Source organism: Artibeus jamaicensis, unplaced genomic scaffold, assembly GCF_021234435.1.
Source record: "Artibeus jamaicensis isolate MK-2021 breed Jamaican fruit bat unplaced genomic scaffold, CSHL_Jam_final contig_402, whole genome shotgun sequence".
NCBI lineage: Eukaryota > Metazoa > Chordata > Mammalia > Chiroptera > Phyllostomidae > Artibeus > Artibeus jamaicensis.
In genome coordinates, this window is record NW_026521818.1 from 5,696,509 (window position 1) to 5,720,626 (window position 24,118).

Consider the following 24,118-nt stretch of genomic DNA (forward strand, 5'->3'; position numbering starts at 1 on the left):
TAATGTTTCACTGTAACTCCTTGAAACCACAGAAAATTAGCACAATAATGTCTTCCAAAGAGAAGCATCGTCTTTTTCTTTCAGACTTGCAATTATATTGTAACATTTTTGCATCAACTTAGCACTAAAGCACAAGCATTTTTTCATAAATTCTCATTTATGGCAGCTGCATAATAATGAAGTCTCAATTGTTTTTTTCCCTCAGTAACACTACATAAAGCCCTTTACATGTTTGGGGGAAATCAATCCTCAAGAAATAATACTAATGTGGAATTAGTTTCATTTGGACCAAATGATACTCAGCGGTCACTTCATGATGATGCTTTCAAATGGACACGACCTGAGCATGAGCAAAGTGAACTGCACGTTCACTCTGAAGAAGCTGATCCTTACCACATGAGTTAAAAGGATCAGAAAGTCTTTCTTAAGCTTGGCCACTCCATTAGCAGACATTTGCGTAAAATATTTGAGAAGGGGTAACAGCAGAGCTAACCCTCAGAACTGCAGCTTGCTACAGTCCCAAACCCTCACTTCGTTGGATAGGTAACAAATGACTTCTCAATTGAGAGAAGGGCTTGAGAAAAACAAGCCCATTTTGACCATATAAAACATTTTTATTTCAACCTAGCTTTGCACAGTCTCTGGACTATTTCTAATAAAAAATACCAGCTCTCACTTAAGGGATGTCCTTAAATCTCCTGAAAAAAAAAAAAAAAAAGAATAGCATCCAAACAATGAGCCAAAAGCCTATTTTGATACTTGTATATTATGCTTCCTCCATTATTTTTATGAGAATACTTCACTAAATCACCTGTGCAGTTAATAACACAAGGGGTGTGGATCTACCCTCTTTCTCTGGGGGTGCGCTTGCAGCTCACATTTTCCATTAATCTTCTGTCCCCTCCGGCTATAGGAGCCTGCAGCCACAGTGCAGCCTTTGCTCCAGAGGTGTGAAAACACCGTGTAATACAAACGCGGGTCATTCGTGTTAGATGCCACGTGACAGCACCCGCTAATGAACCTGAAGAAGTTCCATCACCTCACGACCTCTGTGAAGGATAGCTAGTCAACGTCTTAGGAGGAAGTAAATGACTACTGTTGTTTTTAATTTCTATTTTGGGAGTCCATCACTCTCCTGTTGACATCTGAAGGAACTGTATACACACCTCCCAGAGCTGATCCACTGAGAGATGCTACAGTTGGCTATCCAAAGGGCCATTACCAACCCCCTCTCCAAAAGACTGGAAATTCTTACGCTTGCCTCTCCAGCTAGCATTGTAGCTAGGAGTAGTCGTGAGACCCAGACTACGGGGAAGAAATGCTAGTGGAGGCTTCTGGGAAAGTTTCTGTTCTCCTGATCAAAGAGAGAGATGCGCGGTGTCATGCCTTCCCCTACTTCTTGGCTTCAGTGCACATATAATATCCATGGCTACGGTCACCTCACCAGGATGTAGGAAAGATGAGGAGGACTGCAATCACTGCCCTGAATTCTTGAGGTGATAACTACTAACAAATACCTATAATCAGTTTTTCTTAGGAAAATACCTATTTGTTTAAACCTTTTAATAGTCGAATTTTCCATTGCATACTCCCCACAGTATCCACAATTACTTCCTTATAACAGGCCAAGTATTTCTTTGTGATCACTTTCAGCTTTTTCAACTCCAAATGAAATTATCACCATAATTCCTAATCGAGTTAACAGGATTCTTTAAACATGTACAGCACAGTACAGTACATATGTCCATATGTTACTGAATACATTCATCACCACCCTGACTATATAACAGCAAATCAAGATTCAGAGGTACTGTAGCTAATATGATATGAGACACTGGCAGGAGGTTAGCATGTGCATTATTAATCTTTATTTTCCAGTTTATATGCATAGTTTTGGAAGAGCTCAGGAAGTTAAGTTGTATACTTTAAGTTCAGATATATGAAATTATTTGTCAAAAAGATTAAAGCAACTTATACAAACAGTATCAAGGATAAATTACAAGATTCTAGAAATTTTATTCTGATATATTTCACAGCCATTAAAAAATATATACACATTTTATTTATATTAATACATGCTCTCAGTTGAATAAAGGTTCTTGTTTTACAGACTGGCTCACAAAGAAACCATAAATGTCTTAGAAATAAAATCTATATTAGCTTTTATTGAATTGCAGGAGATAAATTTTTATTTAATCATACATGTGAAAACCTTTGGAAACAACAAAATGATGAAGAAATCATGATGTCACTTTCCTGTACTCTGGGATTAACCCAACGCTTCTTCCATGCTCAGATCCCACCGCCCCCTGGCTCTACAAGGTGAGTAAGGCCTGGGAGATACACAGACAGGTCATCGCACAGCACAGGGTCCGACAGAAATCCGGCCAATTCTCCAACCTCTCCAGGTTCTGTTAATTCATCCATAGGGCTGGTATAGCTACAGAACCCACTAAATTAAAAGACACTAGATTTTAACAGCATGGTTTAAGGATGCTAGTGTGTTCTTGAGTAGACAGGTAAAACTTTTACCTATATCAAAGGGAATCACTCATACTTCAAAACTTCTTTTTCCGGGAGATAACTTTAGACACAGAAATCTGTAATTTCAAATATGTCCAACCACAATGAACAGTGAGGTACAGAGATTTTTAATATTCTTAAAAGTTTCTATCACACATAACTGCAGAACACTAAATTCTCACAATTATTTTCCTCATTATTGTGTCGAACTTCAATAGTTAATCAAGAGCTATCAATAGAACTAATATCTCATGCAAAAGTATCACTTAGGATAAATTATTTTTCTTGTATGAAATTAATTTCCTTATAAAAAAGGTACTATGTACTAAAAACAGTAGCATGCCAAGTATTCCTGCATACATGTTTCTAATACAAACTAGCTATCAGCTAGAGAAAAACAATCAACCACATAACAAAGCAGATTATATTCTTTCATGAACCGCCCTATGAAAAGTTATCTTTAAAGAAAGCTTTGGGGGGCTATCATTTTTATTTTATTGACAACAACTAACTGATTTATTTCTAATGTTCCAAAGTCCCCATTTAGTAAGCCTTGAAGGTTCAGAAATCAGGAAAGATTTTGTGTTTAAGAGTAATTTCATGAAATTCTCTACTTCATACTATAGAATAACAATTTTTTCTATAAATATACATGTATAATATACACACATTAGAGCTGTGCCATTCCATACAGATCACTGGCCTCATGTGGACAGTGAGCAACGCGGCTCGTCCAAATCAGCAAAGTATGCACCAGATTTCACATAACTAGTACAAAAGAAGAGTGTAAGGGATCAATGATTTTAAATACTGGCTAATACTGGACAATAATATTTTAGATCTGAGTTAAATGAACTATATTATTTAAATTAATTCCAGCTATTTCTTTTTATTTTTTAAATGTTGCTGCTAGAAAATTTAAAATGACATACTGCTTCCCATTAGTTTGCTCCTCAACAGCACAGCCACAGCAACGGCAGACTCTGTGACCCCAACCCACACTGTTAAATGTCTGTATCATTATGGCACTTGAGATAACAAACTTTAATACATCAGCACAAGGTTCCTGAGCTTAGATTCAAGTATGTCTCTACCCTTGAAAACAAACCCGACAGAACCTTCTCCAGTCTTTTTCATCATCCTCCATACACTGGGAACGGTGCTCACCTTTAGTTAGCTATGAGTCTGCAAACAAGCAACGGGATCTTTTGGGAGATGAAAACGTCCTAAAACTGGATTGTGGTGATGGCTGCACAACCATAAAGGTGTGCAAAAATCACTGCATTGTACACTGACAGCTGGTGAGTTGTACAGCATGTAAATTATACCTCAATAAAGCTGTTCATTTTTAAGTACACCGCTAGGGCCCAGCAGATCCAAAATGCCATGTAAAACCTGCATATGAACTTCAGGTAATTCAAATATAATTTCTCAATCCATATGACTCCATATTGCAATGAAAAAAATTCCCATATCCTTTCACCTGTAATAGGTCCACAGTAAACAGATTATGTAATAATCACTAATTAGATGAATTGAAAAGGACAAAACATTAGGGTGACTGAAGGGGACAGTTCATTTGTGTTTGGGGGCACCCAAGCCAAGCAGTAATAGCCCTTGTGCACAACACTGCTGCAAATCCCTTTCCCCAGTCTGGGCACCTTGAAACCGCACATCTGTTGGCACTTTACTGTCGTAGATACAACACTGGGATACAAGAAACTTCCTACTCTACACTAGTGAAACCTAATAAAAACAATACACAGTCAAAATGAACACTCAACAGTTTCCATGGGAAACTGCAAACTGAACTGTTGAGTGTTCTTTTCCTATTACAAGAAGAAAAAAGAGCAACAATTATTTAATAATAAATTTCAAGTGAAGAAAACAGAATTATTAATGCATTGTTTCTGTCAGATCTTGAGACAAATTATTCTGAATCTAAAAGCTTAGGCCGGCCAGTTAGCTCAGTTGGTTAGAGCGCGGTGCTGATAAAAACTGTGAGATTATTCACTGTGGATATTGTAGTGCTGCAACCTTTTGTTGCTGTTGTTTTTTTAACATCATCACTAATAGCAAAAATAAAAATAAAGCCAAAACCCAGCTCTACTTTCCCCATTTTATCAAAACGGGTCTGAGGAACAAGGGCTTATGCTCTCCTCAACTCGGGAAAACGCAACGTAGAACACAGACCAGACCTGCACGCGCGTGAGCCACTGCCGTGTGCCGTGTGCCGCACTGCTTCTGGCCCATCCGGCTCACGTTTCCAGATTTCATTTTACCCCGTACGAAACAAAAAGGCAAAGTAAAAAGGAAATGAAACAGTAATAATAACACGGAAAGAATTCACAATGAACAATGAAATAGATTTCAAGATGTTGCAGGTACAAAAACATAAACACACACAAAAGTGTACCCGGACACACTGAGATGCCTCGGATTCTCATTTCAGAAGTAAACCAGTGGATAGTTCAAAAGCCAGCGTTATTTAGAACGCTAAAATCATTTAGGAATGTTCATTTAAGGCAATCATAGAATCAAGGGACCTGTTACAGTCCATTCTCGTTATGAAATGACTCATCTAGGCATTTGGGTAAATCTCTGAATCTGTTTGTTCCAGACAAAAGTTACATCACAATTGCAAATGTTTATGAAGTAGCTAGTAATACTCTATGGGCTGAGTAATACTTTTAAAAGTCAAACACATACAAAACATTCACTAAATTTGACCTACAGCAGGGGTCCCCAAGGAACTAAGCTGCAAACGAAGCTCTGCCTCCTGTCTCCACCCCACCCCATCTACAGCTCCTAGTGAGGGAGCAAAGCTCACGGGAGCTCCATGCCCCAACCGGAGCCCCCCTACCCCATCTTCCACAAAAGCGGTCCCTGGTGCCAAAATGGTGGGGGACCACTGTTTTTAGAGAGATGATTCTTTGTTGCTAAATACAGGATACCACCAGCCACTTCACACAAACCACACTACTGACCAATCAATGTGGTGTCCCAGCATATATATCTGGCAGTTTTTGTACTGTTTTATTCATGCATAAATGTTTTAAGGCTATCAAAATAAATGCACATAAAAATACAACTATATTTTTTAAGATATCCATGAAATAATGCTACCTAGGTATTAAAATTGAATTGCATTTGATTTGAACCTATAGATACTGTGACATCTATCCTTTTCATATCTACTTTCAACACTTAAAGTAGTGCAAGTCAATTGACAATGAAGTTCATTTTTATAGAGAATATTTTCTTTAGTCCAAGATATTGGCAAACTCATAGAGCATACCAAAAGTAAAGCACTAATATTTAACTACTGAAAAAAATGAAAACTTTTACAAAATGTTCATAAAGCTCTCAAATAGATTATTTTAAACCTAACAGCATGAAGCTTGTGCTTTCTCTAATTTCCAAACAGCCAAGAAAATTCATCCTGAGGCACTATTCAACTTCTTCAGAGTGTGGGTCAAAGAACTCTTATCTACTTCTTGGTGGATTTCTGTCATACTCTCCACTCCTAGAGACTCACACCAAACAACGTGCAAAGAACGATGAGAAAACTAAAACGCCCTCTCTTTGATAACTATTTCCTTTAAGAATAAAATAACCCCAAACATCTCAAATTTTTCTACAGGCTGTAAAGAAGAGAGGAAAGGGTGATGTTTTATACAGGCCATGGAGCCGAGAGAAAAAGCTGGTTCAGGGAACCATGGTGCTCAAAGATCGAACGTGTCATGCCTTTCGTAAGGCTTTTCGTAAATCACCATAGAAGTTGGTTAAAGTGCTGGCCATGGCTGTGTCCACTGCAGACTGAGGGATCATCCCACGCAGATCCGTCTGAATGTAGCCTGTCAAAAGACTCTGGTGTGCACTGTCTTTCAGTGGAACACAAAACCAACCACACGGATGGTTATATCCGCGAACAAATTCTGGTCTCCTTTCACTCCATTCAAGACTTCTCCCTACAAGGCAATTTTAAGGTAACATTATTAATAGTAATGACTGACATAAGTCTAAAACTCTCATTAAAAATATTATTAGATTTCATTTAATTTTTGTTATCTATGTAGATGAAAATTCAGCCCCAAGAGTAATCATGGAAGAATGAAAACAAAAAATAATCACCAGGTAGAATTCTGACAAGGGGCAAGTCAAGTAAGGGGGAAAGTTCTAATCCCTTTGGAATGAAAAACATCAGGTCATCTTGGTACCCACAAATCTTGGATGCAGCGTCGAGGCCTCCACGTGCCAATACTCAAACCTCTGGTGTCACTACTACTCCCCATGGGCACTACCATACCCAACTTTGGTACTAGCTGGTTAAGGATAAACAAGCAGATGTTCCACTACAACTGCCTTAGAAAGCAGGAGGCTTCTAATAGCAGTGTTTTCTATTTTGAAAAGAAGAATATCACACAACTCAAAGAAGGAACAATATTCTCACACACACCAAGCCTACTTTTTCTACCTGCATGACTAAGAAGCTGTTTTTCATCTACTGGATCTCTTTCTGAGAGGCAGTCAGGTGACCCACATGTGTTACCTGGGGATATACCAGTTATGTGGAGGATACTACGTAACTGGAAGCAAAAACTTAGATCTCAAAACCCTCTTGAAATTGTTACTTTAATTCTTAGGGTTCGGTATTTACAAACAAAGCCTAGTGATCATAAATAATTGTGAAAATATATCTTATATTGAAAGAAACATCCAGCCTAGAAAACTCAAATAAATTGAGTTTTAAAGCAAACTGAAAGAAAGTATAAGGCCTTGAGATCATTACCACAGGATAAAAGCCCTCCTTGATAGTCCACGGTGTAGGAGAAATCAACAAACTCTCGTGGGGAAATGATATTCCAAAGCTGACCAGCAGTAGTGTAACGCATCACGCAGCAATTCTGAAAGAGGAAAGGGAACAGGTGCTACCACTGTAGGCACACATACACAGACTCACGTACCGTAAGTTCATCTTTAGTAAAAAACAACACTCACTTAAAATGTATTATAATTAGTAGTAACGATTCTTACCATGCTTCTGACAGGTTTAGATCTCTATTCTAAATCTCACTGGGGTATGCATATGAAGAGGATAAATAATCAAAATACAGAGATAGGTTACCCCATGCCCAAATCTCTAATTCAGCAAAGTCTCTTTGTATCCAGTATGATATTCAACATGGAAGTGTGTGTTGTAGGCTCTAAATGTTTAATATAAAATCCACAAACACTTTGACTAAAACACCACCTGGTTCAATAAAGAAATTCAAACATGATGCCCTGCCCCGTGTGGCTCAGTTGGTTGGGCATCGCCCTGCAGAACGAAGGGTCGCCAGCTTCATTTCCAGTCAGAGCGCTAGCCTGCGTTTTGGGTTTGGTCGAAGGTAGGGGTTTGTAGGAGAGGCAACCGATCAATGTTTCTCTCTCCCAGCAATGTTTCTTCCCCCCTTTCACCCTCCCTACCCCTCTATCTAAAATAAATAAATAAAGAGTTTAACAAAGAGAGAAATTCAATTATGGCAAGAACTCAATGAATACAAGTAGAAAACGACAGCAGGCCACTTCACTTACGAAATTCTCTAATGCCTGTGGTGGCATTTTTATATTTGGTCTTTGATTTTGGATTAATATAAATAGAAGACTTACATACACTTTACCTGGAAACCTACACACAGCAGTGGTGTTTTCAGAATTTTAGATTTCAGAAATTCAAGTAAAGTTTTATAGATAAAGATGCTGATGATTGTCTTAAGCAGCCAGGGTCTCTACCCTTGTCTCTACTGCGAGACAAACCCAGTTCTGACTAACACTCATTAAGTAATACAGCAAGGACTCCCCGTGAGATCTTGGCCTTGACTACTCAAAGCCATGAGTGCAAATGTGCACACATGCTCACATCCACATTCTCTCTCCCTCTTTCTCACAAACACACAAACACAATCTGAAGTAACGTTTCTACGCACATACGTCTTCAAAGTGCTCCAAAATGTCCAATGAAGTCATTAAGCTGTCCCAATCCAAGCGACAGGGACCTGGGCATATGTGGTCCATTACAGCATTGACAACATCATCTATAACACCTTGGGCTTTGAAACTGAAGGAAAAAAAACATTAAAGTCAAATACTATTAAAATGAAAAATATCCGCATGTCCTTGTAGTTCAAAACTAACTTCAAAAAGAGTAAAAGTTAATGAAGATTTATTGAAGGGAGTAAATTCCAACAACCTTTCTGATAAATTAAGTTCTGTCAATTATTTTATCAGAAGGCACTCTTTCTTCTCAAATCCACTAAGAGATCTGAAGGCTATATTATGTGCTATTATCATGGACATAGTAAGTACATCATGATCACATCATGATGTGGCCAGAACAGTCTGCAGACACTGTGATACTTCCATTTCCTGAGTATGCTATTCATTTCAGTTGTGCTCTAACATGTTATTAGAATATACATATTTTTTACCATGACTTTTAAGAACTTGATATTAGGAACAAAAAAAAAACAGGTCACCTAGAAATAGAACAACTAAGACTGCCTCATGAATAGTATTGAAACTTGACATACTTGAAAAGTGGTATTCTATGTATATATCTGTGGGGAAAGGATGCATTATTCCATAAACAGTGCTTGGGATTCAGTAATTACTTTAATGAAGAAACTAAAAAAGAAATCCCTACTTCACCCCATTCAAAACAATTCCAGAGAGAGTAAAGACCACTATGTAAAATGCAAAACTTTTAAACTTTGACAAAAATAAATTAGTGACCATCTTTGTGATGTCTGGATGCAGGAGGACTTTTTTTTTTAAATAACATCAGGGTGTGGTTGCTTCTTGTGTGCCCCCCACTGGAGACCTAGCCCGAAACCCAGGCATGTGCCCTGGCTGGGAATTGAATCAGAAACCCTTTGCTTTACTAGATGGTACTCAATCCACTGAGCTACACCAGCCATGGCCAGGGGTATTTTTAAAATATATAAAATACACAAGAGTACAATGAATAAAAGTAGTTAAAATCTAAAATTTGCATACCACAGATGACAAACTAAGGAATTTCTTTAAAAACTAGTTATAGATTGGAAGAAGATATAGGCAACACACATACACAGACATATGATTACTGTACAGAGTATACAATTAATTCCTATAAACCATTAAAAAAGAGACAGACAATTCAAAGAAAAGATGGGCAAAGGACATACTAAGATTGACCTGAAATGCCAATGAATTTAGAAAAGATGCTCAACTTCACTTTGAATCAGCTAAATATAACAAGATACCATCTCATATCCCTCAGACTGGCAGAAATTATAAGCTTAACAACAAGTACTGGATGGAAGGGAACGAGAACTCTCACACTGCGACCACACTTCAGACAGCAATCTGGCACTGTCTAGGAAAGCTGAATGACGCATGTCCCTCAGAGCCAGGTGCGTACCCAGAGAATCACACAGGTGTAGGAGACATACAACAAAAGGCTTCCCAGAGCACTGCACTTTTTAGGGAGGAATTGATGACCACCTAAAAAGTTACCAGTAGGCAAATATGCAAACAGATGAACACACTGTGGTATATTCATATAGAAGTGATAGAATAGATCTACATGGCTAAATCCTAAAAACATAACATTAAATGGGAAAAAATTAAAAGCAGGTCCCTAAAGGAAATACACACAAGTGGTCGAAGTATGAAAAAGAAACAAACAACTTCAAGATAGCAATTACCTCTGGGCAGGAAAGGAAAGAGAAGGGATGAGAGACAGACTGGCTTTAACTTTATCGGCAACATTCTTATTTGTTTACTTTAAAGCACCTGAAGTTGTTTTATCATTTTTACAAATATTTCAAGTTCTAACTGATATTATCTCACCCATCCTCCATCTGCTCTTCCCTCCCGGGTTCTCTAACTTGGAGTGGAGGATGGGCAGTGGGGGTGATACAGATTAATCCAGTCACCTGATTAAAAATCTGGGGCTCGACTTTGAACCTTCTTTTCCTCTTAACCTTACTCCAATAGTCAGCATCAAGAAGTCATCGTGCTTTAGAGTGACTTACTAAATACAGCCTGTTTAGAACAGTATCTGGTTCTCCGCAGATGACGTCACTGCTGTCATGACCACCCGCACCTCCATCGCCAAGTATCTTTCCTGTCCTCTTGCCCCTTTCCACTCCCATGCTCTGTCTTTAGTCTGTGCTCTGTGTCCAACTCAGCACTGCGTCTACCTCTAACTGTTTAAGAAGCTTTAAGAATCTGAAAAAAGCCACAAATGTCTTCCCAAGAATATACACACTAAGACAAAATTTTCTATACAGTCTTAGGGGAACTTCAAGAAGCTAGACACGGACTCCCTGGGTAAAACTTCTTTCAACTCTCCATGCTCCTGCCACAATGTTATTAGAGTAAATGTAAAATCCTCTGAGGCCCTGAGAGGTGGGGGCTGGGGGCTGAACACAGGCTAAGTGCCATGCTGAGGTCCTTAGTTTAGCATTCAAAACTCCTGCAGGCATACGTTCTCCACACCCTCATAATTTATGTTCCGGCTATATGAACACAACTTCCACCTCCCTAAACAAACTTCTTGAAGTGTTTCCCATCTGTGCTTATGCAGCAGATGCAAGTCCTTCTGCCTGGAGTATGAATCCATCCTCTCTTCTCTAAGAAATGCCTATTTCTCCTTTTAGACTCAGCTTAAATATTAGCTCTTGTATGAAGTCCTTTCAAATCAGCAAGCGCAATGCTCCCTCAGCACTCTGTACATTTTTCAGCCCTCACAGGGAATTACTGATCGAAAGGATTCACTTTCCACCCTTGCTTACAATGATCGATCCAACTCCAGTTTCATGTCCTCATCATAAATATTATACAATTCATCTTTCTGAAAACGCTATCTCTGATATTATACTTCAGAACACTCTGTATATATAGGAAGCAGGGCCATACCCCAGTTTCATTTGAAAAATGACTGGGCCCCAAGGATGTGAACATTCCACTCCAATTATACAAGGTACTTGTCTTTGCTGGTTTTAAAGTTATATATATATATATACATACATACATACATACATATATATATATTTCTGTTTAAATGGACAATTCATATTCAACTACATGCAAATACCAAAGAATGGAAATAAAAATCACCTACAAAATTGCCATCTAGAGGTATACATTTGATGTTAAAAAAAAGAAAAATATATATAAAATCAACTCACATTCATGCTATACATAGTTAAATACTTACTTTATTTACTTTAAATTATAGGGTGATGATTTCCTTATGTTTTTAAATAATTTTTTTTGTCTTTCTCTGGTTAATCTCCTTTTATTATAGGAATAAAAAATTCAGAATGGTAATGGGAAAATTATTTTTCTTCTTCTACAACATCAATATAAAGTTATTAAAATATTAGACTAGAACATGGAAAAATTTTTATAACCTCAAAAATAGATTAGGTCTATCTAACAAAGTAAGAAATGCAAAATCCAAAAACCTTAAAATATTAATATATTTAACTACACAAAAAATAAAATCTGTTAAAAATATGCAATCTTTTAAAATAGTCATAAGCAAAGTCAGAAGATAAATGACTGAATGGGAAAAATATTCACAATTTATATCATCCTAATACATAAAGATGCACCCTACAAATCAGTTAGAAATTATCAGCAACCTCACAGAAAAAGTTGCAAATGTCCACACAGAGACTTTATTAAAGGAAAATAATGAGTAGCTCTTAACATTTTTAAATACCAATTATAAAAGAAATTAAAATTACAATGAAATGCCATTTGTCACTTATCTGACTAGCAAAAACTCAGTCTCATGCATTATTGGTGGGATTATACAGTGGTTCAATTTCTGTTTAGATCAGTTTGTCAGTATTTATCTAAATTACAAATATATATACCCTTTGACACTAGGAATTTATTGTCCAGATATGCTTGCATATGGGAAATAACACACGGTACAAGGGATATTCCTGAGCACAGAAGAGTCATTTACAAGGCACTGCCTGTAATAGCCAAAGACTGTAAGCCACCTAAATGTTTATCAAAAGGCAACTGACTTAATCAGATGTGGTAAATCCATGCAATGAAACACTCTTTAGCTGTAAAAAAGAAGGGAGTTCTTAATTAATCAATATAAAAAAATCACGCAGAAAAATACAGATACACATACAATACCTGTGTGTAAAGCAAGCTGTCATGTATGTTAAAAATATTAAAATGTGAGGGTAAATAAAATGTGTCTATATGACTTACTTATACATAAAAAGTATCTGGAAGGATAAGCAAGAAAAAACAGCAGTTATTTGTTAGGGAAGATGGACACTGAATCAAGAGGGATAAGGTACAAAAGAATCTTTTGTTTTAGAGCTGTTTGTACATTTTGATGTTTGAAACATGTGAATGTGCTGCCTATTCAAAAAGCTAATAAAGTAAAAATCTGCTGTGGGAAAGGGCAGGGGAAAACACCCAGATTCCGCATGGGGTGTGGTTTCTTAGCAACCACACAGCACCCAATTTTCCCTCCCCTCCCTCCAGAGCCTACTGAGTGATGCACTGGGAGGTAGGGCCGGAGAGGGAGGAGGAGGGAAGTAGAACTGCCTGACTTCATGCCCAAGAAGTTCTGCTTTTCACACTGATGACAAATAAAACTATGCACATACCATTGTGTTTGTATGTGTGTGAATGTTCTTCTGCTAAAAGTAAACACGTGGCAACCTTTGTTTTATCATTTCTTCATGTTTAAATATATATATACCAGTAGGCTGAAGAAAAGGAAGCGGCCTGGCTGTTTTTACCCTGGGAAAGCCTGCTCATTGAGCTTTTGTCTCATTTCCTTTTTTTTATTCTTAAACTTCCCCCTGGGTATTCACACTCACCAAAATTCACATGGACACAAACAGGAGATGGGGGTACTCTCAGAGTGGTAGGACCACTCTCCCCAGGAGGCCCCAGTCCCTCTGGTTCCATCTTAGGGAAGTGAATAAAGGCCGGATGAGGCTATTCCCAGGCACACATGCTCCTTCGTAGTGATTCAATCCTTCACAGATATTTACTAAGGGATGGAGGGCAGGTCTCTCAACAAAATGGAATTTTACCCACAGGGGTTCTCGAGGCAAAGCCTCCATTTTGGTTTCGATTTTGGTCATTACTGAAAGGCAAGAAATGGGAATTTGTTGGTAAGAAAAAGAAATTGGGTACTTAATCAAAAGAAAAAACCCAGAGTAACAAAGTGACAGTTCCCCCGGGGAATTCAATTCCACTGGCAATGTAAAATATTTATTTAGAGTGTCACGAAGCACAGAGATTATCCAGGAATGGACAGGAAAGGTTTTGGAGCACTCCAAAGGTGGGGTGCTCCAGAGCTACTACAAGTTTCCATGGAGAATTGTTGGAGAAAGATTCATTTTGCTCTCCTTGAGTGGAGGCCAGTGGGTCACATATCTTTGAAAGCCTCCAATAAAACTCCTGTTTTAAAGCCAATTTTGAGTAGCATAATTTGAGTAGAAAGAGCCATATGCAGGCTGCGATTGGTTTGGGGAGGAGGAGCCAGTCCAAAGAAGAGGAGTCCAACAGGTCCTTTATTCCCGGATGACGTGATCATCTATGTTGAAAGTCCTAAGACTGATTTTCCTATACTGGATTTGCCTGAAGAGGAATGAGTTAATGAGAGGACGTACACTGCCAGGAACTAGAACTGGAAATCCCATTGAGGCAGGTTGGTAAACCAGGACAAGTGGAATAGGGTTAAATAATGTTTGAAAATGTGTTTTTTAAAAGACTATAAAATATCATGTATGTTCCATAATTTACTCATTCTCCAACTATTGATTACTCAAGTTGTTTATAATTTTTAACATTGTAAACAATGCTGTGATAGAAGAAACAAGTATTTAACTATTATCTTTCTGAGAATTTCTTCAAGATAAATTCTTAGCATCAAGTATGCTATAGCAGTGAGTGAATGTAAAGGACTCTTAGAAGGATCTTATAACTATGCTAAGAAATTAAGATCGTATGTCGTTTGATATTATTTATGACCCTCTCACCACCAACTCAGTCCCCAAGGGATGTGGAAATTGAATAGGCGTTGACTTCATTAAGGTGATTTGCTTCCCAGAAAGTTTAAATCTTAAAAATAAAGGCCCAGTTTTATTTGGCAATGATCATTTAGTGATCATTAATACGCATGTGTAGGGATGTGTGTATAAAATGCTTAGCAGTGTCTTAAGAGCTACATAAAACTACTAGATTTACTCACAGATATCCATTAAATTCTTCGGAAGGTTTTCTCCAAATTGTGACATCTCTCTAGAAGAATAAAAACAGTATATGGTGATAATTACATAAGTAGAACCCTGGATATAAAACCGACAATTTCATAAGTCTGGAGGGTTAGTCTTTGCATTAAAACTTAAGTAAATGTTCAGAGATGCATAAAAGTTATTTATAGCATCAAATGATCCACATTTGAATTTCTTCTGTATCCTAAAGTTCTTCACATTTTACTTAACTTACAGGCCTCCAAAAAGATTGTTCAGTATCTTGCCGTGACCCAAACCCTGTAAACATTCAATGATGACACTATCCCATTGGCCATTATTATTTGCCTTATTCCAATCTTATCTACTAACACATTTAGACTAAGGCATTAGATGCTAAATATTTCATGCTGAACTCGCTCATATGTTTTCGAATATTAAACAACTCACAGCTATTACGACAGTGCTGCCTGAGTCCCTACATTTTTTTCTGATCATTTCCCAAGAAATTCTGAACATCACAATAGCTAGAGCACCTAGCCAGAAGGGTCCTGGGTTCTAGGGCTGTTCTGTCAACACTCAGCCATGGGACAGTCGGGGCAAATTATACAAATAAAAAGTATACTAACTGGCCACCCTCATACACTTGTTGAAATATCTGAAACTATTCCAAACTATCAATTACAATACTTCCTTCAATTGACAATGATATAGTTTATTTGTTGACTTAAGAGGCTAATCTTTAGCATCCTGTTGCCATTCTTGAGTCTATTCTAATGTCCAATATCTACAGAATTAATGTCAGCAGTAAAGGATTACTGTGTTTCTTCCTTTATTACACGGTAACACACACACTTTATCAGCAAAATTATCTATCCTGTATATCCATCTAAAATATGGTCCATATGTTCCCATACTACTCTGAAAGTCATTAACTGATTGATTCATTAGGCAGAAGATGCACCCCAAATATTAGTAATTAAACTAATTTACCGTTTTCTTGGCAACTCGCCACATATCATCTTCAATGCTGTGGTACTGGATGAGAGTGTTTTTAAGTTTAGTTGCAAAAGCGGCGGCATCAGGCAGGCCTTCCATCTGCCTCTGCTCCCCTGTTACAGAGACCAAGATTAGCATCAGCACACACCACAATCTGCCGCAGTGGGTTTCAAATGTAGCTTCATAACAGAACCACCTGGGGAGCTATCAAAGACACCTATACCTGGCCCCCGTCCGCATCAACTAATCAGAATCTCTGAGAGTAGGAACTGGGCACATGTTTTTTTTCTTAACACTCCCAAGGTGAGTAACACATAGTCAGGAATGAGAATCACACATTTTAAGTTATTAAAATCTCTCATATAAAAAAATACAATCCTACTTTCCCTCTCTAATAAAATCCAAAGAAAGAAAATCATAAAATTCCTGTTCACTTAAAGAAAAAAATGCTATTTCCAAAATACAACAATAATACACAAGTCAGAAGCTCTTTAAAAATTCTTTACAATTTCAGCTGCTGAAAATTTTTATTTTACCATCCAACAGATTCAGGACTCATTCTAACAAACAAATGACATCCAGAACTAGAAACCTCTTCTTACATCCTTTAAAGATAAGGCTACAGTACTCTGAGTAATTTCAAACTTTTAAAAAAGCCCCACTGGTTTCAATATTTCATTACACGTGATGAAGTGTTACAGGATTCAGTCAGGTAACTGGGTAAGGAAGAAGGTCCTATGAAGAATTTTAGAACCACCAGTACAACAAAAATAGATGGTTCATATTTTAAAGGAGTAATCTTAACTATACAAAGAAAATGGCTATTTCATTAATAATTCCAAACGAGATACAACATTATTTTTAAAGGGAAAGGATGACTGATCTTCAAAGATAACAAACTTACTATCAGGGATTCTGTAACGTGATGGCTTTAAAACACTGCAACTTGTCTGATACACTTCCCATCAAGAGGTGGGTCTGTGACTCTGCATGACCTCCTGGGTGAGTGAGAAAAGTCCATACAGCTTCTGCAGGTTTCTTTTAGAATGATTGCTCTGGGAGCTTCTGATCAATGTGCAAGCAGGAAAAAAAAAAAAATCTGGCTATCCTGAAGCTACATGTGGAAAGACTCCGGGAAAGAAGCAAAGAGAGGGAGAGAGACGTCACTCTTTAAGTCCCAGATCCACAATCCTACTTGGAGCTTCACGCCTAATGGGCACCTCTTGCTTCCCATGATTTCCTTATCTTCCCATGTTAACAAGTGGCTATTTAAACAGTAATTGAGCCAAGTGCTCAAAGTCTAAAACCTTGAAATTGCCCTTCATAGGAATTAAGAGATTTCTAAACACAACCCCTCATCCCATTTACCTGCAATGTTCTTGTCCTACCAGTTTTCTTTCTGTTCATCACACAGGCCAAACTTGCCACTGACTCTGGGCCTTTGGGCTTGCCATTTCCCTGCTGGAATCACTAGACCCAAATCTGAGCACAACCAGTAACGACCTACAATGACAACTTTTCAGTTTGGACCTCTCACCCTTAATATAGTCTTCTGTTAAGTCACTATTAAGGCTTTTGTTCATTTTCTTCATTGTGCTTATCACTACCTTAAGTTAAATTGTTCATTTATTGGTATACTGTATTCTACTCTTTGACCATCGCATCAACAGAGTAGGGTCTGCCTTATTCACCAGTCTATTCTCACCAACTAGAATGTTGCCTGGCTTAAGCCCCCTAATCTTTGTTGAAGTGTGTTTGCTTCAAAACAAGAATTATTTACTCTTAACTTTATCTCTTTTAGTGCTGTGGAACTCTCCAGTAAAGCCTAAAGGAGAAAAGGTTCTGGGGCTCTGGGCAAAAGTTGACCATTTACAGACCTGTCAAGCTATTAAAAAGTAGATCAAGAAAAGACTGACATGAAATACCAAGCCTCTGTGAAAATAGGGCTTCAATCTTCAACTACAGATGTGTACACAGAATCGCCTTCATTATACTTCGCAGTAGTTGCTGCTGTTGACAAACACTCCCTCGGTCTCCTCTGAGTCCCCTCTTTGACCAGGCCTACCTCTGGGGCTTGTCCACAGCTGCCTTAGTTCGGTTTTAGCAACAATCCTGCTAAGTCAGTTTAGTGAAAATCTCCTACCCTCAAAAATTCCTCATCCCACCCTCAATCTTCCCACCCTGGCCTGCCTTCAACAAGGATCCTATCAAGGTAATTAAGCCAGTATTACCCTTGCCCCTAATGTTTCCTCTTAGTAATTTTCCATCCAGTGACACCTACCCTGCTCCTTGGCTATAAATTTCCACTTATTCTTGTAGGATTCAGAAGGAAGCCCAGTTCTATCCTGAGGTTTCTTTTCCCCAATGTGATAGTTCTTGATGAAGATTCGCTTTTACCACTTTAACTTCTCTCTGCTTCAAGTTTTCTTTGACACGGTTCATAAATGTTAGTTTTTAGGGAACACTGATAAATAGTGTGATTCAGGTGGTTTGTTCTGAAATCTACATCCTTTAAAAAGTCTCACTGATCTTCCCGTTATCCAGCCAGTTGAAAACCACTGATCAAAAAACTAAAGGTGACAGAAATAAATCAATGCTCTCGTCAATATTTAAATAGCCCAACACAGAGCATACAAGCCATCAAAAAAGATAAACACTAAGATGATACAGAACTAAGGGGAAGAAGAAACTTCCATCTACTCTCTTAAGGTTCTGTCTCCAGAATGTGTGAATTAAACTGATTAAAGGTAGATTAACAGGAGAAAAGGGAAACCAATCTTATTTGATGTTAACATTTTAATTTCTACCTGTGCAGAGGCCTTCATAAAAAGAAAGTGGAGAACCAAAGAATACTTGCCCAGAATTTTAATAAAGGGTGATAAATTGTGAAGAAGTGATAAGAGGGAGGATAAAGGGTTGGACTTCTAGGGGCTGTGAATTAGGGGAAGTAAATACGTGGAAGAAAACAACAGACGAGAGAGTTATTTTAGTAAAGTGTTTGTGCAGACCAACTGGATGCCACCTTTCTGACTCCAGCGATGAGAACTGTCCTCTTCCTGAGGCAGGAGAAGGGACAGAGGAGACCTTCACAAAGGAAAAGTTATGTCCTACTTTTAGGCAGAGAGTGGGAGGAGAAAGAGCTCTTTTTTCATTTGCTGCTGCTTAATTGCCTTCAGCTCAAAATAATCCTTATTCCGAGTGGCATATTTGGGGGAGTCATATCCCTTCAGGAACATGGGAAAGTATATATAGAAAATTCAATAATGGGAGACTTAGCATCTATGTAAGTGGTGTAAAATGTATAATAAGTACATATCCTACCCACAGACTAAAAGTGAATGAGCTCATTCAAAAAGTCTGTCAGTCAGGAATATATCCCATTTCCACTCAAGGGACCGGCCAACTTGATAGCCAGTACAATGACCTTATTCAAGAATACATAAACAAGCATAAGTTCTTAAAGAAGAGTTGCAAAAGAAATTTCATTTATCTGTTGCTGGGATCATCACAATTAAACGATATTCTTTAAACTCAAAGGTCGCCTGCCAGGTTCCTGTGGTTGGCAGATAAGAGAATTTTTTCAAAAATATCTGACAGAAACCAAAGAGGAAATAGAAAGCTAGTATTATTATAAACAACATTATCTCTGTGCAAATCGAGCAGACACAATGTAAGCAATAAAAAGTACTTATAAAGATGACAATCTGAATCTTTGCGGTGCTCACCTTAGGAACCATTCACTCCTTACTGGTCAGTGTAAAGTCCACCCTCCTTAATATGGCTTATGGGCTCTTTCATGAGCTGGCTGAGGTACACTGCCTAATTTCTACTCTTCTTCCCTGGATTCCCCGAAGGATTATGTTAGTTCCTCCTCCAACGATTTCTCACAGCAACTGTGTAATGTAATGATTCATTTGTCATCTTCTTCCATTTAACTATAAATCTTCTGAAGCAGGAAATGTGACCTGTTCAATGTTATGTGCATTGGAACTAGCGTGCAGTAGGAACTCAGTGAATATTTAAAATACACACAAAAAAATGGGTGGACATTGAGCTATTAGTCTCACTTATGGAAGACCTCACAATATCAAAAGCAGACCCATTTATGCTAATCATCTTTGAGCTTCTGAGTGACTAAAAACTTCCATTACTGTAACGAAACACAACAATTTCTCAGAGGTCTACTATTTCATTTCTCAAGCATCTAGTATATACCAGGTCCTAGAACTATAGAAATGGATATAACCTAGTTTTTGCTCTCAAAATTTGTTTATTCCACCCTTCAAGTAAACTTTTAACTGCAACAATAACAAAAATTAAAACTCCTATCAATTAGTTGTGTCACTTTAAGGGTGATGGAGGAGGTAGGAAAAGAACAGAACAAAGCAGAAACTTGGAAAGTTCTCTTTTAGCCAATGAAGTATTTAACCAGGCAGATAATTTGGGCATGATTTTTTGCTCATCAAGATTAAATCCAAAGGAGAAAAATCTGTGTGTGGGCAGGCATATCAGAGGATCTCTAGAAATATATATTGCAGAACCAAGAAGGGGCAGTACTAGGGTTATCAAGGTCATGGCCCTCTCCCAATATAACAGGGCATTCACGTTAATCAAAAGGAAAGCATACCGTATGCCCTAATGCAATCTCCATCTGCAGAGGGTGTCAGGAAAATGTCTCAAATATCACTCTCAACTCCCTCTTACTAATTATTTTATGTCCTTTCTTGACTTCGTATCAGGAAACCCTCCAAATCTACCAGTTACATTTCAGAGAGAACAGGTACCACTCAACCTTATCAGAATCTAACAGATTATATGCTCTTGACAGTTTTGTTGCACAGTGCTGAGTAATGTCCACCTTCATTCTTTCCTTACGTTAACCTTTTTGCTCATGTTTTCTATGTGTCTGTTTTGGAAGTGATCACGACTGCGGATAGTGGGTTCCACCATAGAGTGGGCAGCCTTCCCCAGTTAAAATTTTTCTATAAATACCACAGTTTTTTATCAGTACATCCCCAATTTGTATCAAACATATGTCATAGTGAAATGCTCAGAGGTTGTGTTTTAAGTATAGAACATAATAAACATCCCAACCTCCAATAAAAAGTGAATGCCATAAAAATCTGTTTGTACTTATGTAGTATGATTAAATCATAATTCCCTTGTTAAAGAAGTTCATATCAAAATCAACCTTCCATTAACCAATATATATGTTTCATTTATGTGAATAGCTTCAATTTAACGTGCCTTAGATCCCCGCCCCCGAGTTTGCTGTGCAAGCCAAGGCCTTGTAAATTAAATTACATTTTCTACCTAACAAAAATTTCAGCATATGCATGATTTCCAGTCAATCTGGAATTGCTAATTTAGCTTTTCCAACTCAATAAAGTACAGTAGTTTCCCATTTTGAGAATGGCTGCAGCAGGTATGCATCAGGGAAGCCTCCTTCTGCAATGTGACTAATGTCCCTCGGTTTTAGTGACCACTGTGGCTTATTTTAGTACAAGCTTTTACATCTAGACCTTTTACAACACTTAAGGCAACATAAAATTCTGAGGATATCACAACTTTAGGTTTACATCCTTGTTAATGTTCATGCTTCTAGTGCTCTACTCCTTTTCTTTTTTAATAGTAAGAGCTAATATTTTTGATCATTAACTGTGTGATCAATCTTCTGGCTACTTTAAATTGTATTATTTCATTTAATCCTCATAAAGAACGTTAAGAGCTGGTCTATAATTATCCTTATTTCACAGAAATGAAAAGGAGCAATAAGGAAATTAGGTCACTGGCCCAAGATTGCTCGTACAGCTAGTTTAGTGACGGAGCCAGAATTGCAACCCAAGGCTTTTGCATTGAGGCTAAAGGTATATTTTGCAAAATTCTTAAAGCTAATCACTGGCCAGAAAAAACTTTACATTAAAAATATGATATCATATTGAATTTGTCATATTTTGTCCTGGCTTCCGAACCCAAAATAGCTCAGGTAACCTTTCTTAATGGCACATTAAGGATAATAGTAACACTACTTTATTGAACAATTACATGAGTTTACCCACTTAGCAAGGAACTTGTAAGATACAGAGAGGGGCCAAAGTAGGTTTACAGTTGCTCGTAAAGAAAGTAACACAATAATTAATAAATAATAGTACAAGAATAAACTGTGTTTTGCGTCCTCACAACTGTAAACCTATTCTCTGCCCCACCCTGTCTAGTAAGCACTTTGGGAAAGCTGTCTCTTATCATCAGTGTCATGACAGCCGATGCTTAGTGCTAGAGGACAGCCGGTGAGTTGCCTGTGCATTTACTAAAAACCAGGAAGCACGGTCCCTTCACGGAACATGACCTCAATGAACATGACCTCGTCTAGAAGCGAGTTTTTTTTTTATCGCCACTTCCCCATTTAAATTTAGAAACTGAGGTCTAATGAGTGCCCAAAACCTTAAGCTGCTGAGCAGTGTAGAGAGACAAAGTGCAAGCCCTAGGTTCTTTCCGGATCTTCCTCTCCCTTCCCTGGGCGTTCTCTCTCTCAACTAAGAGGTCCGCACCCGCCCGCACGCAGCGCCCTTCGCCCTTCGGACCCCCACGCTCCTCACCCCACTCTCCGCAACAGCTCTGGGAAAACACACCAGGCTGGGCGCCCCGGACGCCTGCGGTCGCCCTCCCTCCCGGCCGCCTTATTTCCGCTAAGAAGACCCCGTGCAGCCACCCAAGGCTACCTGAGAAGACTCGAAGAGTGGCGTGGAGCACTGAAGCCTCCGGGCGGGACTTGAGCTCACCGTTCTCCGCACCGCTCCCTAGTTAAAGCTCTCTAAGAATCTGCGCCGCGCTCGGCCAAGCAGCGGAAGGAAGCAGCCAATTGGCGTCAAACCACTGCAGATCGCGGCCAATTGGAAGGCACCAAGTTCTTAAGGGAGAGGCGGGCCGAACTTCCAGGCACGCCCCCCGGCTCGAACCCAGTGCCCGGAGATGCTACCCGCTGGAGTCAAACAGAGCAACGTGTGTTTGCTGCGATTGGCTGGCGTGGCAGCGTGCGGAGTGCTGATTGGTCTCCGGGAAATGGACTGATTCCGCGTGGGAGTTAGCTGGCGGGAGGTGCCCAGGGTGGCCCGAGGGTGTCAAGTTTGCTGTGGAATTGGCTGGGGCAGGGTGTGCGACGGCCTATTCCTGCTGGAAGAAATACAAACACAGAGGGAGTGAATGGTGACAGTGAAGGGTTACGCTGGTACAAACTCTCCTCAGTTATCAAGATCTACTACTACGCAGCTGCACTACCCTCCCCGACCGAAAGCGAAATAAGAAAAGGCGCCTGTGCACGACCTTCTGCCGACCACTTCTCCTGACTTAGAATTGAGAGCGCTCTATGAGAACGCATATAAACAAAGTCACTACCTACCACATGTGAATTTTCCTCCTAGATAAGGGAGTTCAGATGACAGACAACCTTGAAACCAGAGAAAAGGAGGGGTGTGGCTGGTGGCTTTAGCAGCCTCACAAAATGTTCTGGTTTTTATCTATTTTGAAGGTAACATTTCATCCAGTGGCTGTGAAATCACCCATCTGGTAGGATATTTGGCAAATCTGAATTCTAAAAATCAGGTGTTTGCAAATTATGTTTACTAGGATATGTAGTTTGAAAGCCAAGAAATGCAATGTTATCTACCCCACTGGTCATTATTGATAAGATTTACACTGAGAATAAATAATACTCAATAAATTTTAAAACTAGTATCACTAAAAGAATTACCAAACCCCACTTGCTAGTTATTATTGGCAGACTTTTAAAAAATAAATCTTACCTCAATGTTTATACATAAAAGGAATAATTTGGTGATTACTGTTATCATCCCCCATGTAAAACACACCTGACTTGTGTGTTGGGGCGGGGGCTGTTAAGTGGATTCAGTGAACTATATAGTGGGTAAAAATTTATACAAAGCACTTTCCCACAACTACCTTGACTTCTTACCCATTTTTATGAAAACAAGGACCACAATAACTGGCCAATAATAACAATTCAATAGAAAGTTACTCTAAGGCAAATTATTTAGTTTCTGAGTAGCTGAACTGGAATTTGGTCCAGTCTGCTGGACTGTAACACTTGATCTAACACTTGAGCTCTTAACATCCACACAACTCAGTGCGTTTCACAGCTGTCTGTCAGGCACATGTACACAGCATTGGGGACCAGAAATAAAAGGCCTAATCCCTGCCCAGAAGGTTTATATTGTTTAATGTTGGAGAGGAGCCAGTTCTCATACCCTGTTCAGAAAAGCAGGAAATTAGTATCTCTTATTATTAGGATTCAGTTGTGGTTACAT

At 38.6% G+C, this 24,118-nt stretch overlaps 1 protein-coding gene across 2 annotated transcripts; it reads right to left on the reverse strand.

The window, feature by feature from the left end:
* Positions 1-1,835: 1,835 nt before the first annotated feature.
* On the reverse strand, positions 1,836-22,654 carry STARD4 (StAR related lipid transfer domain containing 4). 2 transcript variants are annotated; one of them, XM_037167045.2, is made up of 6 exons: positions 16,702-16,911; positions 15,792-15,910; positions 14,798-14,847; positions 8,497-8,623; positions 7,316-7,430; positions 1,836-6,494 (listed from the first exon to the last, which is right to left on the reverse strand). In XM_037167045.2, exons 2-6 carry the CDS (start codon positions 15,894-15,896, stop codon positions 6,265-6,267), a joined length of 627 nt encoding a protein of 208 aa, XP_037022940.2. In that variant the 5' UTR covers positions 15,897-15,910; positions 16,702-16,911; the 3' UTR covers positions 1,836-6,264. The 2 variants fall into 2 exon arrangements, with proteins under 2 accessions (XP_037022940.2, XP_037022939.2); XM_037167044.2 differs by lacking the exon at positions 16,702-16,911 and adding an exon at positions 22,517-22,654 and having other exon boundaries at positions 1,837-6,494.
* Positions 22,655-24,118: the final 1,464 nt, after the last annotated feature.

Excerpts from the sequence above, each read along its gene's own strand:
- STARD4 (XM_037167045.2), bottom strand. The coding sequence starts at position 15,896 with ATGGAAGGCCTGCCTGATGCCGCCGCTTTTGCAACTAAACTTAAAAAC. Across the intron at positions 14,848-15,791 it reads GGCGAGTTGCCAAGAAAACG|AGAGATGTCACAATTTGGAG; the intron begins GTAAATTAGTTT and ends TTATTCTTCTAG. Across the intron at positions 7,431-8,496 it reads TTTTGGAGCACTTTGAAGAC|AATTGCTGCGTGATGCGTTA; the intron begins GTATGTGCGTAG and ends TTCCTCTTTCAG.